General features: G+C 45.6%; 1 protein-coding gene and 2 long non-coding RNA genes across 3 annotated transcripts in view; 2 read left to right on the plus strand and 1 right to left on the minus strand.

Annotated features, from left to right (window-relative positions):
* The first annotated feature begins 3 nt into the window (after window positions 1-3).
* On the plus strand, window positions 4-6,554 carry LOC106782200 (uncharacterized). The gene is made up of 4 exons (XR_001379103.3): window positions 4-139; window positions 2,008-2,041; window positions 4,790-4,879; window positions 6,363-6,554. It is a non-coding gene; the product is annotated as an uncharacterized lncRNA (long non-coding RNA).
* The window catches only part of CHAT (choline O-acetyltransferase), a 57,193-nt gene continuing 48,965 nt past the window's right edge, over window positions 6,482-14,709 (minus strand). Inside the window, exons 14-15 of the mRNA XM_023648083.2 lie at window positions 11,346-11,483; window positions 6,482-9,588 (exon numbers count right to left, since the gene is read on the minus strand). Of these exons, the coding sequence (XP_023503851.1) occupies window positions 9,319-9,588; window positions 11,346-11,483 (408 nt within the window). The 3' untranslated portion in view covers window positions 6,482-9,318. The remainder of the gene's footprint in view (window positions 9,589-11,345; window positions 11,484-14,709) is intronic.
* LOC138923792 (uncharacterized) lies at window positions 9,473-11,082 on the plus strand. The gene is made up of 3 exons (XR_011437916.1): window positions 9,473-9,604; window positions 9,758-9,956; window positions 10,822-11,082. It is a non-coding gene; the product is annotated as an uncharacterized lncRNA (long non-coding RNA).

Here is a 14,709-nt window from a genome sequence, read left to right on the forward strand (position 1 = left end):
GGTGGGCGGGGCCAGGGCGGGTGGAGGCGGAGCTGGAGGATCCTGGCTCTCTGGTCCTTTGCCCGCTGGTGGGATGTCAAAAGGTGTGTTGGTGGCCTGGTGGTCGGAGGCAACTTGCTTTTAAGACCCTCATAGCCAGGTAAACATGGGATTTCAACCTGGTATGGCAAGTGTTAATGACAAATAACCACAGCCAATGTTTACAGCCAGTTACAGAAAGTACGTGTCAGGCCACGTGCTGAGTGCTTTCTGTGTATTATATCATTTAATCATTTTTCCATTTTTATGAAGTACGTTGTATTTTCTGTTTACAAAACTGAGGCGCAACCTTCCCAGGCTAGTCAGGGGTGTAGCAGGAATCGAAACTCTTGTAAGGTGTCTATGCATAGATTTCTTTTTATTTATCTTGCCTGGGATTTGAGATTCTTGAAAGTGTGAATTTAAATCCTTCATCTGTTTTTGGAAAAATTCAAGCCATTACCTCGTCATGTATTGCTTCTGTCCCGTTTTCTCACTTTTCAGGGACTCCAGTTAAACATATAATAGACCGTCTCTGTATTCTTTCTCTCTCTTCTCTTCTGTGTTTTTCTTTCTTCCATGCTTCTTTCCGGGTTGTATGTATGTATGTGTATGTGTGTATTCCTTCCTTTACTCATTCATTTTTACCTGTCGTCTAGTTTACTGATTTTCTTTGCGGTCATGTCTTAGCTGCGATTGATACCATCAATCTGGTTGGTCATTTCAGTTATTTATTTTTCGATTCTAGAATTTTAATTTGGTCCCTTTTCAAATCTGCTCTGCCACTTTTTACAGTTTTCGGTTTCTTGCCAAGTTTTTTAGGAGTCTTTATCTTCTTGATCATAGGAAAGATACTTATTTTATAGTCTGTGTTTGAGAATTCCACTGTCTGGAGACCTCATGTGTCTGTTTCTGTTGTTATTTCTGCTGGTTTCCATTCATTTAGTCGTGTCTCCTGGAACGCTTGCTTTATTTTAACTGTGTACTACCCATTATATGAGAAAAATTATTTGTAGGAAAATTCGAGGCCAGGGCTGTTGTTATCTTCCTCTAGAGAAGACTTTTTTTGTTTTTGTTTCTTGCCGTGTCCTGGTAGCACCAGCAACCTGGGATCATCTTAATACAATTTCAAAGCTTGAGATTTTCTGAGCCATCCAGATGGCTTGAAACTGGCTGCAGTCCATGTGGAGGCTGGTTTATTTATATTTTATCCTCATTCCTGTGGTGCACTCCTTTAGCATCCTAGCGCAAAGAGGGTGTGGCTTACCAGGGTTCCCTCTTGGTGGTGCTGGACTCCAATTTTTGTATGTCTGACTCCTCAAAGACTCAAAAATTGCATCTCATCTTCCAGGTTGCCTATTCAAGATCACTAGATAGCCCCAGAGGAAAAGCATTTCCGGCACTATGCTCTCCCTGGTCTTGATCCAGTTAGCTCTTTTATGATGTCCAAGAAGATTTAAGAAAACATATATGCCAGATTTTTAAAGACGTCTTCTGTAGGAAGCTTAGTCTGAATTAACTAGTCTGTCATTATCAGCAGCAGAAGTTACCCTGTTGTGAGTTTCACGGGTGTTGCATTGAATCTAGACATCAGTTTGGGGAAAGCTGATGTCTTTCTGAGGCCTTCCTTCCTATTCGTGGTCTTGAAATGTTTCTCATTTATTTAGATCTTCTTCAATGTCTTTCAATACAGTTTATAATTATCTGCAGATAGGTCTTCGTGTCTTTTGTTAGATTTCTTGCTAGGTTCTGTTGTAAATCCTGTATTTTGTGTTGTGATTTTTATTGTTTGTTGCTGGTGTATGAAATGAAATTGACCTTTATGTAATGATCTTATTTAAGCTACCCTGACCTTTTTAAATGATTTCTATCAATTTATTTGTAAATTTTGGGGGGTTTTCTATATAGACAATCACATTGTCTACAAATAATGACGGTTTTATTTCCTTTATTAAGCCTTCCTATTTTTTTTCTCATCGTATTGCACAGGCTAGAACCTCTACTGCAATGACGAATAGAAATGGTAAGAGTGCATATCCTCTCTTTATCCTGATTTTAAAGGGAAGGGAACATTTCCAACATTTCCCTATTTAGGTTGATATATAGTAAGTTTTTTGTAGATGTTTTTTGTCATCTAAGTTCTTTTCTAATTCATTTTACCATGATTTTTATTTAAAAAATTATAAATGACAAATTTTTATGAATGTGTTTTAATAATCTATCCGAATGGTCTTATTATTTTTATTCTTTAAGCTGTTGATGAGTAAATGACATTTAGATATCTTCTAATATTAAACTACCTTGCATTCTTGGATAAAGCTGATTTGGTCATGAGTGTATTACCTTTTTTATATGCTATTAGAATTTGTTGGCTAACATTTCGTTTAGGATTTTTGGATATGTATGCATGAGTGAAATGAGTCTTCAGTTTTTCTTTATTGTGTGTCCTAGTCTGCTTTGGATATTAAAGTTGTACAAGCTTCAGAGAATAAATAAGGGAGTATAGAAGAAGAAGGAATATCCCCTTATTTATTTTGTATACAAGTGAAATGATCACTTCTTTGAACGTTTGGTAGAACACGTCTATAAAATTTTATGTTCCCCCCTTGCCTTGTTTTCCTGAGTGGGAAGATTTTAAAGTACTGTTTCAGTTTGTTTAAGATTTAGAAGACTCTACAGAAATTATGTTTCTTCCTGCATCAATTTTAGTAAATTATATTTTTCTAAGAATTTTTCTATTTTTATCTAAGTTTTCAAATTTATTGGCGTAAAGTAGTTGCTGTATTCTCCTGTTACCTTTTTAATGTCTACTTTATTGTAGATATGCCAACTTTTATTTGTAATATTATTTATTTCTGACTTTCTCTTTTTATTTTATTGGTTTTACCAGAGACTTGTCTATTTTGTTAGTCTTTCCAAAGAACCAACTTTTGCTTTGTTTGGCTTCTTTATTGTTTTTTATTTTCTTCTTCATTGATAGTTGTTTTTATCCATATTACTTTCTTTGAGTTTACTGTTGGGTTCTTTTTGTTACTTTTTAGAGTTACACTTAGTTCATCAGTATTCAGTCTTTCTTCTTTTCTGATATAAGTATTTTAAGCTATAAATTTTCCCCGAAGCATGACTTTTGCTGTATCTCAGAGGTTTTGATATAAGATATCTTTATTGTCATTCTGCTGTAAGGATTTTTACATTTCCATTATTATTTCTTCTTTGACTCATGAGTTTTAGATGACGTGTTTCTTCAATTCTGGAATATTCCTAGCCATTTTCTCTTTGAATAGCGCTTTCCCCTGCCCGTCCTGAATTCTCTTTAATCTCTCCTTCCTGAACTCTTACATGTATCTCCTTTGTATTTTTATTTCTTTACAATGTTAGACATATCTGTTTTATAGCTTCTCTCTGTCATCTATTCTCTCCAGCCTTTCTGATGTTAATTCTCCTGTATACTTGCTGCTTTCCCTCCTGTGAGCCATTTCTTGTGCTGTTTGTAGTTTTTGACTGTGAGCTCATCTTGAATGGAGTCTTTTCCCTCTATGGGAGCTTGGTGTGTCAAGGGTTGTGGAAAGTGGCTTTGTATTTGATTCTGCTTGAGGCCCTTTGGATTTCACTGATCCAGGCAATTATTTATTTTTTAAAACATTATTGGCTTGGAATTCCTGCTTTACAGATAAGTTGTATAAATTCAGATTCCACATCCACATACGACACAAGTTTATAGTTTAATTTCTCATGGATGTCTTTTTCCACCATCTACAGCCATGAGTGTTGGCACAGTTCCTTGATGCTCCCCTGGGCTGATAGGAGGGGTTTTCTAGTCCTTTTCACAGGGTTGGGACACCCCTTTGAGGTCCCGGTTTTGTGCGAGGAGGTTAGCTGCATCTCCCACCTCACATGGCAGAGGTTACGTCCTCTCACCTTGCAGGGGTGGTAAACCCCACTGTCAGCCAGAGTCTGTGTCTGGTCTGATAAACCTTTAGCTCCCACTCCCTGCTCTGTTTTGGACAACTTTCCTTTTTTCTGGAATGTGAGGATTTATTTCTTTTGAACTTGACTATATATTTAAAAGAATTTCCTCTTTTGTGTATGTTTTAATAGGTGTATCAGCTTGGCCTGGCATTTTGCTGCTCCTGAATATAAGAAATAGAGACCAAGGACAGAACCCTGGGGACTGGTGACATATGTGGGACAGAAATAGGAAGTGAAATCCCACAAGATGGAGGAAGCAGTAGGAAAAGAACAAGGAGAGAGTTGGTCCTTAGGAAACAAGGGAAAACAGAGCTTTTAGAAAGGTCTTCTTGTGTGATGTGAGGCCAGCTTTTCCCAGGGGTGGCATATCATTCATCCTACAGACTTAAGAGGCCTCTTTGAAAGGGAAACATAAAAGCAGGGAGATCAGCTGAATTTTCTTTCTTTCTTTTTTTTTTGGTGAGGAAGATTGGCCCTGAGCTAACATTTCTTACCAATCTTCCTCTTTTTGCTCGAGGAAGATTGTGCCTGAGCTCATATCTGTGCTTGTTTCCCTCTATTTTGTATGTGGGACACCACCACAGCATGGCTTGATGAGTGGTGTGTAGGTCCATGCCTGGGATCTGAACCCAGGAACCCGAGGCCGCTGAAGCAGAGTGCGTGAGCTCAACCACTATGCCACCAGACCAGCCCTGAGATTGGCTGAATTTTAAAGGGAACCCAAGGCACTCATTCTCCCCCCACCCCAAGCAGAACTTCTTGGGTGTAATTTGGAAACTTCTGGTCACTCTTGTGAACTTAGGAGGGACCCATCCCTGCATTTTTACCTGAATGTACCAGCACCCACCCCACAGGACCTTCAGAGACAGCAAGGAGCAGGTGGCATTATTGTGTAAGTAGGGGATTGGGGTGCCTGTCCATATTCTTCTCTGTTGTCTACTTCTGGTTATTTTGGGGCCATGTGTGATATATGGGGTAAATAAGAGCAAACCCACATTACTTTGATCCTGTTCCTTCCTATCCTCTCCATTCCTCCTGGAAAAGTCTCAGCCATTATCTTTTTGCATAATGCCTTTTCCGCATCCCAGTCATACAAATTCGTACAATTTAAGGGTCCTTTTAGGGTCTGATTGGAAAGCATTTGGGCTTGCATTTGGAGGCATCTCAGTCCTGGTTCTGTGGATTACTGTGGCCACAGAGGGGGTCCTGCAGCTTGAATATATCTTTGTCCTGTGCAGGGTGAAGGAACCTGTGTACTCATGTACCTGTGAGCCTCCAATAAGAATGCTAGATTTTTACATCACTTCCTGGGTTTTTTTTTATTATTATTATTAATGTTATGATAGATTACAACCATGTGAGATTTCAGTTGTACATTATTGTTAGTCATGTTGTGGGTACACCACTTCCCCCTTTGTGCCCTCCTCCCACCCACCCCCCTTTCCCTGGTAACCACCTATCAGTTCTCCTTGTCAATATATTAACTTCCACCTATGAGTGGAGTCATATAGAGTTCGTCTTTCTCTGATTGGCTTATTTCACTTAACATAATACCCTCGAGGTCCATCCACGTTGCTGCGAATGGGCCAATTTTGTCTTTTTTATGGCTGAGTAGTATTCCATTGTGTATATATACACCATATCTTCTTTATCCAATCATCAGTTTCTGGGCATGTGGGTTGGTTCCACATCTTGGCTATTGTAAATAATGCTGCGATGAACATAGGGGTGCAAGGGACTCTTGGGATTTCTGATTTCAGGTTCTTAGGATAGATACCCAGTAATGGGATGGCTGGGTCATAGGGTATTTCTATTTTTAACTTTTTGAGAAATCTCCATACTGTTTTCCATAGTGGCTGTACCAGTTTGCATTCCCACCAACAGTGTATGAGGGTTCCTTTTTCTCCACAACCTCTCCAACATTTGTCGCTCTTGGTTTTGGATGTTTTTGCCAATCTAACGGGTGTAAGGTGACTTCCTGGGTTTTTAAATAATGACCATCTTACGTCACCTCACCACAACCCTGGAAGTGCGTAGCGCTGATGTCAACATCCCCATTTTACAGATGAGGAAACTGAGAGCTAGCGAGGGGAAATGACGTCCCCAAAGTCCACAGCAAGTTGGAGATAGAGCTAGGTTTATGGTCTAGGCATCCCATCTCCGAGCCTGGAGCTTCCCTTCCACTCCATTCTGCCTACACATGTTGTGCAGGCTTAGGTGGAGATGCCCATCTGTATACCCAGGTTTCCACCAACCTGACCACAAACACCCCATGAAGGCTCTGTGCCCCTCACCCCACCCCATGGAGGCATGCCACACACTAGGGGAGACGAAGTTCCTTCCTCCTTTTCACCCCTGGCCCCTGTATCTTTCAGACATTTGTCGCTGCTGCTGACAGACCTCAAACAAAGCAAAGAAATTGTTGACCCACCTCACGGAATTTACAACAAAATGTTTATAGCATTTCTGGGTAGAAACAATGGCCAACTCCATCTTTCTTGGCATGACTTTTTATTGATTACAGACTCACAGTCTTGAAATCATCTGAATATAGTGCTTTCAATATATGGTTCTTTGGTCATACATATATTTCTTTAAAGCACAAAACTATAACTTAAAATTGAAAGGCTATAAATACACATGTACATATTGCCATAAATCTAGAACTATCTTATAAAAATAGAACTCAAATATCAACTTTATATATTTTGGCAACTTAGCAGTATTGTAAGGTGGCCACATACATTTTTATTATGCATCACTGTCCCAAAATGACTGTCTCCAGGTTTCATTTTTCATCTCTCTGGGGACGCGTGGAACAGTCTCCTTTCCCGGGGTCCCCACAGAGATGCCTAGAGCCGTGGCTCAGTGTTGCCTTTGCATAAAGACTCAGTGCACCCACCTGTTCTTGGAGCGGGAAGACCAGCTTCCAGCCCCTTCCTCGGAGAGAGGAAGTGTTCCGTGCTGCCAAACGTCCACCATCCACATTCTCAATGCCCTCACAGTGCGTGCTTGATATCTGAGTATACAGGGTCAGTTCCTGTCCCTATGCTCAGAGGATGGCAGAGGGGAGTTTGGTTCTGTCAAATCAGTGTAAAATGTTTGAAACAAAAGTCACCTAAACAATGCCTGCTGGAGTAACCCCATCCCGACAGTGGGCACCCTGCCCACCTGCTCGTGTAAGGCCCTTGACACGCGTGAGCCACCATCCTCACAGCCTCACAAGGTCCGTGCATTCCTGCCCCCATTTGACAATGGAAGGAATTGAGTCTCTGGGCATTAAAGTCTCTTGGCCAAGGTCAGCAGGGCTGCCCAACCCCAAAACCAGAGCTCTCTGCCTGCCCGGAAATCCATGGAGGGAACCCAGCAGACAATTCGGATCTGCACTGTAGTCACTCGGGAGAAGAGATGAGTGGCATTGGGTCAACTTACAGCAGGTGGACAGCAGTTCCCCAGACATCCCTAGGACTCTCGGGCTGCCACTTCTCAAGGGGAGCAGGAAGATGGATGTCTGAGGGAAGAAGCGTGGACCCACAGACCAATGACTTGCAAGGGCAGCATCAGAATCTCCCAGATCCTTCAGTAGAAATCCTCAGTCTAAAACCAGGGCTCAAGAGGTCACTGCCTGGGGCTGTTTATGTTTTCAAAGAGCTGAGCAAAGGTCGAAATGCCCTCCCCATGTCAGCCCCACCTGCTTCAATATGGGTCAAAGTGCGAGAGCCTGCACAGAAGGGACCCATGCAGGGTCCCCGGGCCAGAGTGGAGTGCTCAGAATGACACAGAGCACAGCAGGATTGCGGGGGGTGGGGGGTGGTTGGGGTTGCAAGTGATGCTTTTTCAGGACCCTCCCCACCCGCCACAGGGAGCACAGCAGAATTCAGAACTCCAGTGATGGGAGCTGAGCTCTGCGCCTCCTCCAGGCAGAGGCAGGTGCCTCCGCTGTTTGCAGCTTAGATTTTTCTGGTTGCTTTCCCATTCCCTCACCATTTTAGATTCCCCATAAAAATATGCCCCAATGGGAAGTGCCTTTCACATCTCTTCAATGATCACAGCCTCTTGGGACAATCTCAACTCCGGCTCTGTGAACTGTCTGCCCCTCCGTCGGGGGCAGCTGTGGACGTGGCCATTCCCTCCCCCCAGCCCGGCTCTCCGCCGGCTGTCCCCTCAGCCGCCAAGGCCAGCAGAGAGCCCTGCTCTGGGCTCTTCCACGTGGATTTTAGTCAGAATCCCTGGCTAATGACATCCTCCACATAAAGGAACCCACCTGTCCAAGGACATCCTGCTTGGACCACTGAGATCATTTTCTGAAATTGATGTCACAATGGTTTCCTTGAAAGCCTCTCTTAAGAAGGAACAAAACAAAACAAATCAACAACAGCAGAAAAGCCCGAAGCAACCCTCTCTCTCTCTCTTCTTTAAAACGCAGATCACCTGTCGGGGTGTGTTTTGTGTGAAGGGGAGTGTGAAAGCAACCAGAAAAAACGCAAGTGGCAGGGTCCCTGGGGAAGTGGACTGGTCCTCCCTCCGTCCCTCTTGCTTGCCGGGGGCTGTGCTCTTTATTCCTCCTGGATTGTCCCCGATGCCCCCCGGGAAAGCAGAGAGCGGCCACAACTCCAGGGCACTGGCAGATGATTTTCTTTCCCTTTCAGAATAGCCAGACCAGATTTTCTGAACTCAATGGAAGGCTGCCCCTGGGAGGCAAAAAGAGAAACATGTTTGTGGGCCCAGGTCACTCTATTTTAAAGGAACTGGGGCTGCGTGTGTGTAGGGGATGCGGTGCTTATGGATCTGCGTGGCGCAGAGCAGGCTATCCTGAATGCCGTGATCAGACTGCTTTGAATCTAAAAACAAAGCCCCCTACTCCTCCCCAAAGAAAAGAGGAATGACCTGGAGCTAGCCTCTTTCTTCCTGATTCATTTAGGTACATTGCTCGTAACAAGGTGACTCATTCTCTGACTGGGCAGAAACATCACCGGGACACGCCAGGTCCTGCTGGGTAAAGCAAACACTGACATTAAGCTTCTGAGGCCACGGAGGGAGGTCAGCCTGGACTCCCCCACCTCACCCAGGCACCTCCGAGCCAGGCTGGTCCCATTTCCCAGTGCACAGGCCAGAGGGCACCTTGATAAATAATGATGATTCCCGTGCATAATGAGGGCCACTTTCCTCCCAAGACTCCAGCTTTGTGGGGTGCCTCAGTGCGGTATGTGTTTTGGGCCCTGAGGACAAGGGAGCTACAGAAAGCTGGGGTGACGGTAGGGAGCAGGGGTTCGGCAGGGTCAGGCAGCTATGGAATGCTGGATTTGGGGAGGTGAACCCTAGTGGCGGGAGTCAAGGGTGGTGCCCCTGGCTGGGCCTTGTTGCCTTCTCTTTTGTGGCCAGTGGCTTGCCCGCGGCAGACGGTGGCAGACTGCAGAGGGCTCTCATGTCCATGAGGCTCTGTTCCACAGCTTTCGCAAACTTAGCCGAAGAGGTCTCTTTGCAGCCGTGAAAGCTGGAGATGCAGAAAAGGATGCTGTCCGGCTGGGGGTTGTAGCAGGCCCCGTACCCGTTGGGCACCACAGGACCGTAGCAGCAAAACATCTCCATGGTCGTGGGCACCTGGAGGAGAGGACAGGTCAGAAGCTGCTTGTTCTGAAATGCCACTGGAGAGCCTGCTGGAGTGCAGGGCGTTCCGGCAACCCCGGGGGCCTTGACGGGCTATTCGCTTCTCTGACTATTTTCCACCTGGGCATTTGACTGAATTAACCAAATCAATTGATTGCTTCAGCATGGATGGGCACAGCCAGAGTCGTAAAAACAACCCTGTCTCACGGCACACCATCAGAAGAAGGGAGGCCATAAGCCACTCCCTGGTGTGACATCTGCTCGACTTGTGGCGTCTGAAGCTCCCAGGGTGGCCTGGGGCTGGGGCTCAGGCTGAGTCTCTCCTTCACCTGGGGGCTGTTGGAGGCACCGAGGCAATCAGGGTAATTTACTAAATGGCACCCGGGTGGCACCCAACAGTTAGATGTCTTCCCAGAGGGAGTAATTTATGAACTGGAGGAAGTCTGGCCCGTCTTTTCTGTCGATTTCCCCCACATCCTTAATTACTGTCAGTATCGCCTGGCTGGTCTGATCTTCTCTCCGCAGCCTGGCCATGCACAATTACCCAGCACTGGGCCTTTCAGAGATTGCCATCAACTGGAATTTTAGTTAGGTACCTAGTATGTTTTGAATCAGAGTGCTGAAATTTTGTAATCTGGATCCCAAACCAAGAAAATGTGTTTCTGAAGGCATTGAAGCCATAAATGTTCATTAAAAAAAAAACAAACCACCACACCCTGAATTAATTTTATTAGCTGGGCTCAGGGGGAAAAGAGAACACATTCTTGGGCAGGTGACTGCGTGGGTTTGTTTTAAACCACAGGCTTCCGGTGATGTGTACTCGGCCCGTCAGAAATGACACTGGCCGTTTTAATGGGGTAGAACAAACCATTAGTCTTGTTAATAGAGTCACCTCATTGTCAGATAAATTTGCCGTGCAACAGCCGAGGGCCATAAAGCCATTCCAAAGCGCTTTTTGCCCATGGATGGTTTCCTGAAGAATTTATGTTGTTGTGTTCTGCCCTCGTTTATTCACATCTGCAAGCTCACTGCCCTAATGACAAAATCAAATTACTGAGTGGGCTTTCATCCTCAAACACAACTTTCTCCGTCTCTTTTATTGCCCACGTCCAGTCTTTCACAGATGAGGTGGGGTTGTAGTAAATTGATGTTGGCGGGGAGGGGGTGGTATTTTCTCTCCCAAACTCCTGTCTTTCCCTAATGGATTTCATTCTGTCGTTGTGACAGTGGCCTTCCAACCGGGCGAGCCTGCAGCACTGGGTGGAGACACTGGACTGACAGCGCATCGCCTGCTGTGGGTCCTGTGGCCCTTTACAAGAATCCTGTGACCTGTTTGGAGGGCCCTGTCCATGCCAGGCACTGGGCTGAGCTTTCTAGAAACCTACATCGTCGCATCTAGTTGAGCCAGGACTTCACTCAGCCTCTCTCAGGCTTCAGGGCCTGTGGGCACCCCGGTGGAACACCACCTCTCAGGTGACAGATTGAAAGGTAGTGAGCATAGTGGTTAGGGCACAAGAATGGGTGCCTTCTTATCCTGTCCACCTCTGCTAAGGTGGTGTCCATGGGTACTCCCATTTACAAGATGGGGGAACCAGCCTCCTTGCATGTAGGGCATTTTGCTAAAGGTCGCGCAGCTCGTAAGAAACAGAGCCAGGACTTGCCTGACTCCAACCTGTAGTCCCTGAGCTCATTAGAAAGTCCTCTGGTTACACTAAGTGGCCTCTCGGGTGACGGCCACACTAGGGCTGTACCTGGCTGGTGGAGAGGATGAACCGATTGCTCATCAGGTATGTTTCATCCGTGAACATCTCGGGCAGCTCCTCGCACAGGTCTCGGGCCAGCTCCCGCAGCCCCAGCAGGTGGTTGTCAATGGCCATCCCTGTGATGGCCTAGGTGGTCACGACAAAGAACAGGAAATGAGGTGTGGGCTCCCACGCGCCTCCTCCCCTCGTCTCTAGCCCTCAGTGCTAATGGCGACTCCAGTGGCCACGGATCACACTTACCCAGTGCTTGCTGCAGACAATGTGTGTGGGTGGCCACCCAGGACTGACCACTTTACTATGTGGCCCCTGCTCCCTGGGCCCTTGCACATTTCTACATGCCCAGGAGGGGTCCAGAGCAGGTTGGATTCTAACGTGAGGATGCCTGAGTTAAAGGTCAGTGAGTCTGAGGGCAGGAGTCTGCGGAGGACAGGTGCTGGGCCCCGGGACCCTTGGGTCCCGTTCGAGCATGGGGAGGGGTGCCCTGGGCTGTCACGGGGCAGACCTTCACCACAAGCAACACTTTGTCCTCCAGTGGGAGCCCAAGGAATAAGAGACAGAGAATATTAAGATCTGTTTCTGAAGCGAAATAGCGAAGGCTGCCATTTCATGGGCCCAGAATCACTCAAACTGGATTCATAATCTAAGAAATCGTTTGGAGAGAAACTGGACATCTTAGCAGAGGCTCAGCAGACGTTTTCAAGGAGAAAGCTTGTTGAATGCGGAAAGGTTTTTTCTTTTTAATACAAGATATTTGAACTCTTATTAAAGGATAAGATAACAGCAGTGGGGACTCCAGAGTTTCTGTGTGGGAGGAGCTCAGGGGTGGTGGTGGTGTGGCCGGAAGTGGGGCGGTGGGGCCAGGCACTCATTCTCCATCTTTCCCACTTGAGGCTGCATGTGTAGTGTGCACACTGGTTTTGCTTGGATTGCCTGTTTATTTGGGGTGATTTTGGGGGCTGACGGAGACATGGGGGGGCCCCCTCTAGCCTATAGTAATAACCTCTGGGTCAACATCAGGGTAATTACGAGAAACTCTTGGGGGGTGGGGTTCACAGTTACATAAGATGGCCACTGAGCTGTTAAAACCTCCCGTCACAATGAACTTTGTTCAGGTTTACAAGGCACGTTTTAGGATTTGACAGCCATTCTCTTTCAGCTGAGAATGAATGCATAAAAATGACTCAGAGGTCCCAGTCTCTCCAAATACACCTAATTATAGGCTGAAAAGACAAGTTATACAACCACAGCTCACTTTAGACGTGCCCCGTTAGGACAGAGGGCAAGAACTCTGAGCCCGTCTAGGAAGCAGGGTGCCCTTTAAACTTCTCCAGTTCCCTCTGTTTCATCGCTGATTCGTGTAGATCTGTAGCAGCAGCTGCTCTGTGCAGCAGCCAACCCACCCCTGTTCTCACCATCTCTGAACTCACTGCAGCGACTGGGGTGGATTCAGCAGACCGTTTGGATGACAGCCATGAGTAGTAACGAGTAAAATGACTCATCATTCAGCCTTTCATTCATTCAGGGAATCTTCATTGAGTGCCTACTGTGTGCCTGGTGCTGCTAAGGGCTGGAGCGACAACAGAGAACAAAGTCCTAGAGGTGGCCCCTATGGTGCCCTATGTGGGTGGGAGGCGGGTAGTCACCAGCCGTACAGATAAACTCGTGGTTGTAAACTGAGGTCAGCGCTATGCAGGAAAAGCATGTGGTGCTGTGACAGTATGTGACGGGGGATCTGGACCGCATTTGATCCTTTGCTGAAATTTCCTTTCTCCACTATCACTACCAAATAGGCTTGCCAGATATCTGGAGTTTCCTTGCTTCTTGCCCCTGTCGCTTATCCCTCCCGGCCAACCAGGCACCACGTCTACCACAAAGCATTTTTATAGCTCTCCTCTCCCCATCCTCCATCTCTTTCATTTAGTTCTCATCAACTTAAAATAGTCAACACAACAGAACCCTATGGCAATGCTTTAGAGGATGTTTTCCTAAATTTTTCATAAAAATTTAAATGATCAAAGTCACATATTTGTATAGTTTAAAAACCCAAATAAGCCAAAAGTTTATGTCACTTTGCCAGCACCGATTCCCGCTCTGCAGAGGCAGCCCCGTGGGAACCTTTTGGCTATTGGCTTTCTTAGTTCTAACTGCCATGCTCAGACAGCCAGCACTGCATTTCTCAGATTTACCAGGATCTTCTTATGACACAAGATGAAACTTTGGCTCTTTTTACACGCCCCCCCCCCCCCCCCCCCCCGCAACCCCGCTCCCTAAGAGCTACTTTTTTTTTCTTGTTTACTTTATTTTATTTTCCAAGAGCTACATTTTAACTCTTTGCTGTTTGATCAACATTGTGTTTCCATGATTATAATCATTCAAGTATTCACAGCTGAGCGAAGCTGACTTTCATAGTGGATTGTGATTAGATTTCCTTTCTCATTCAACTTTTGGTTTTCCCTAGAATTGACGATTTTTAAATGGTTAAATTAGGATTTTTCCACTTGCTTAACATTCTATATCTCTATAAATAATTGATTTCTAAACCCTCAGCCAGAAGTGTAAACTTCCCTTAATACACTAAAATGTATCAGGTAATTTATCAGTTCATTCCTCCTCTCACTTCCTGCTCCTCTGTGGACCCGGGCCTCCCTAGGTCTGCTGAACAGCTGTCAACTTGGGATCTCCGTTTGCTGAACAGCTGTCAACTTGGGATCTCCGTTTGCTATCATCCTCTTTCTCCACCTTTCTTGTCTTGGATCTTCTTCTTCTTCTTTTTTTTTTTTTTTTTGAGGAAGATTAGCCCTGAGCTAACTACTGCCAGTCCTCTTCTTTTTGCTGAGGAAGCCTGGCCCTGAGCTAACATCCCTGCCCATCTTCCTCTCCTTTATATGTGGCACACCTACCACAGCATGGCGTGCCAAGTGGTGCCATGTCCACACCAGGGATCTGAACCAGCAAACCCCGGGCTACTGAGAAGTGGAACATGTGAACTTAACCGCTGTGCCACCAGGCAGGCCCCTCTTGTCTTGGATCTTGTGATTTTTGGAGGCTCTGACTTCCTCTTTTATGTTTTATTCCCCTATTTTAACAGTTTACATCCTCCAATGGATTTGTAAGAAAGAGCTCAGTACGAAAAAAGTTTGAGACCTTGTCTATCTGAAAATGTCTTTATTCTCATCCCAGCTTGCCCTAAATATTATATAGGCTCCTACTTACTGTTGCTGTCTCTTGGCAGACCACGCCCTGCTTCACCCAGCCTTTCTACCTGGTCACCAGAGGAAGCTTTGTGACAGAGAAATCCGACATCAGAAGTTCTCTTGCTCCTCTGTCCTTTGCATGCTGCACAGGCTGAACT

This window comes from Equus caballus, chromosome 1 (assembly GCF_041296265.1).
Source record: "Equus caballus isolate H_3958 breed thoroughbred chromosome 1, TB-T2T, whole genome shotgun sequence".
Lineage (NCBI taxonomy): Eukaryota > Metazoa > Chordata > Mammalia > Perissodactyla > Equidae > Equus > Equus caballus.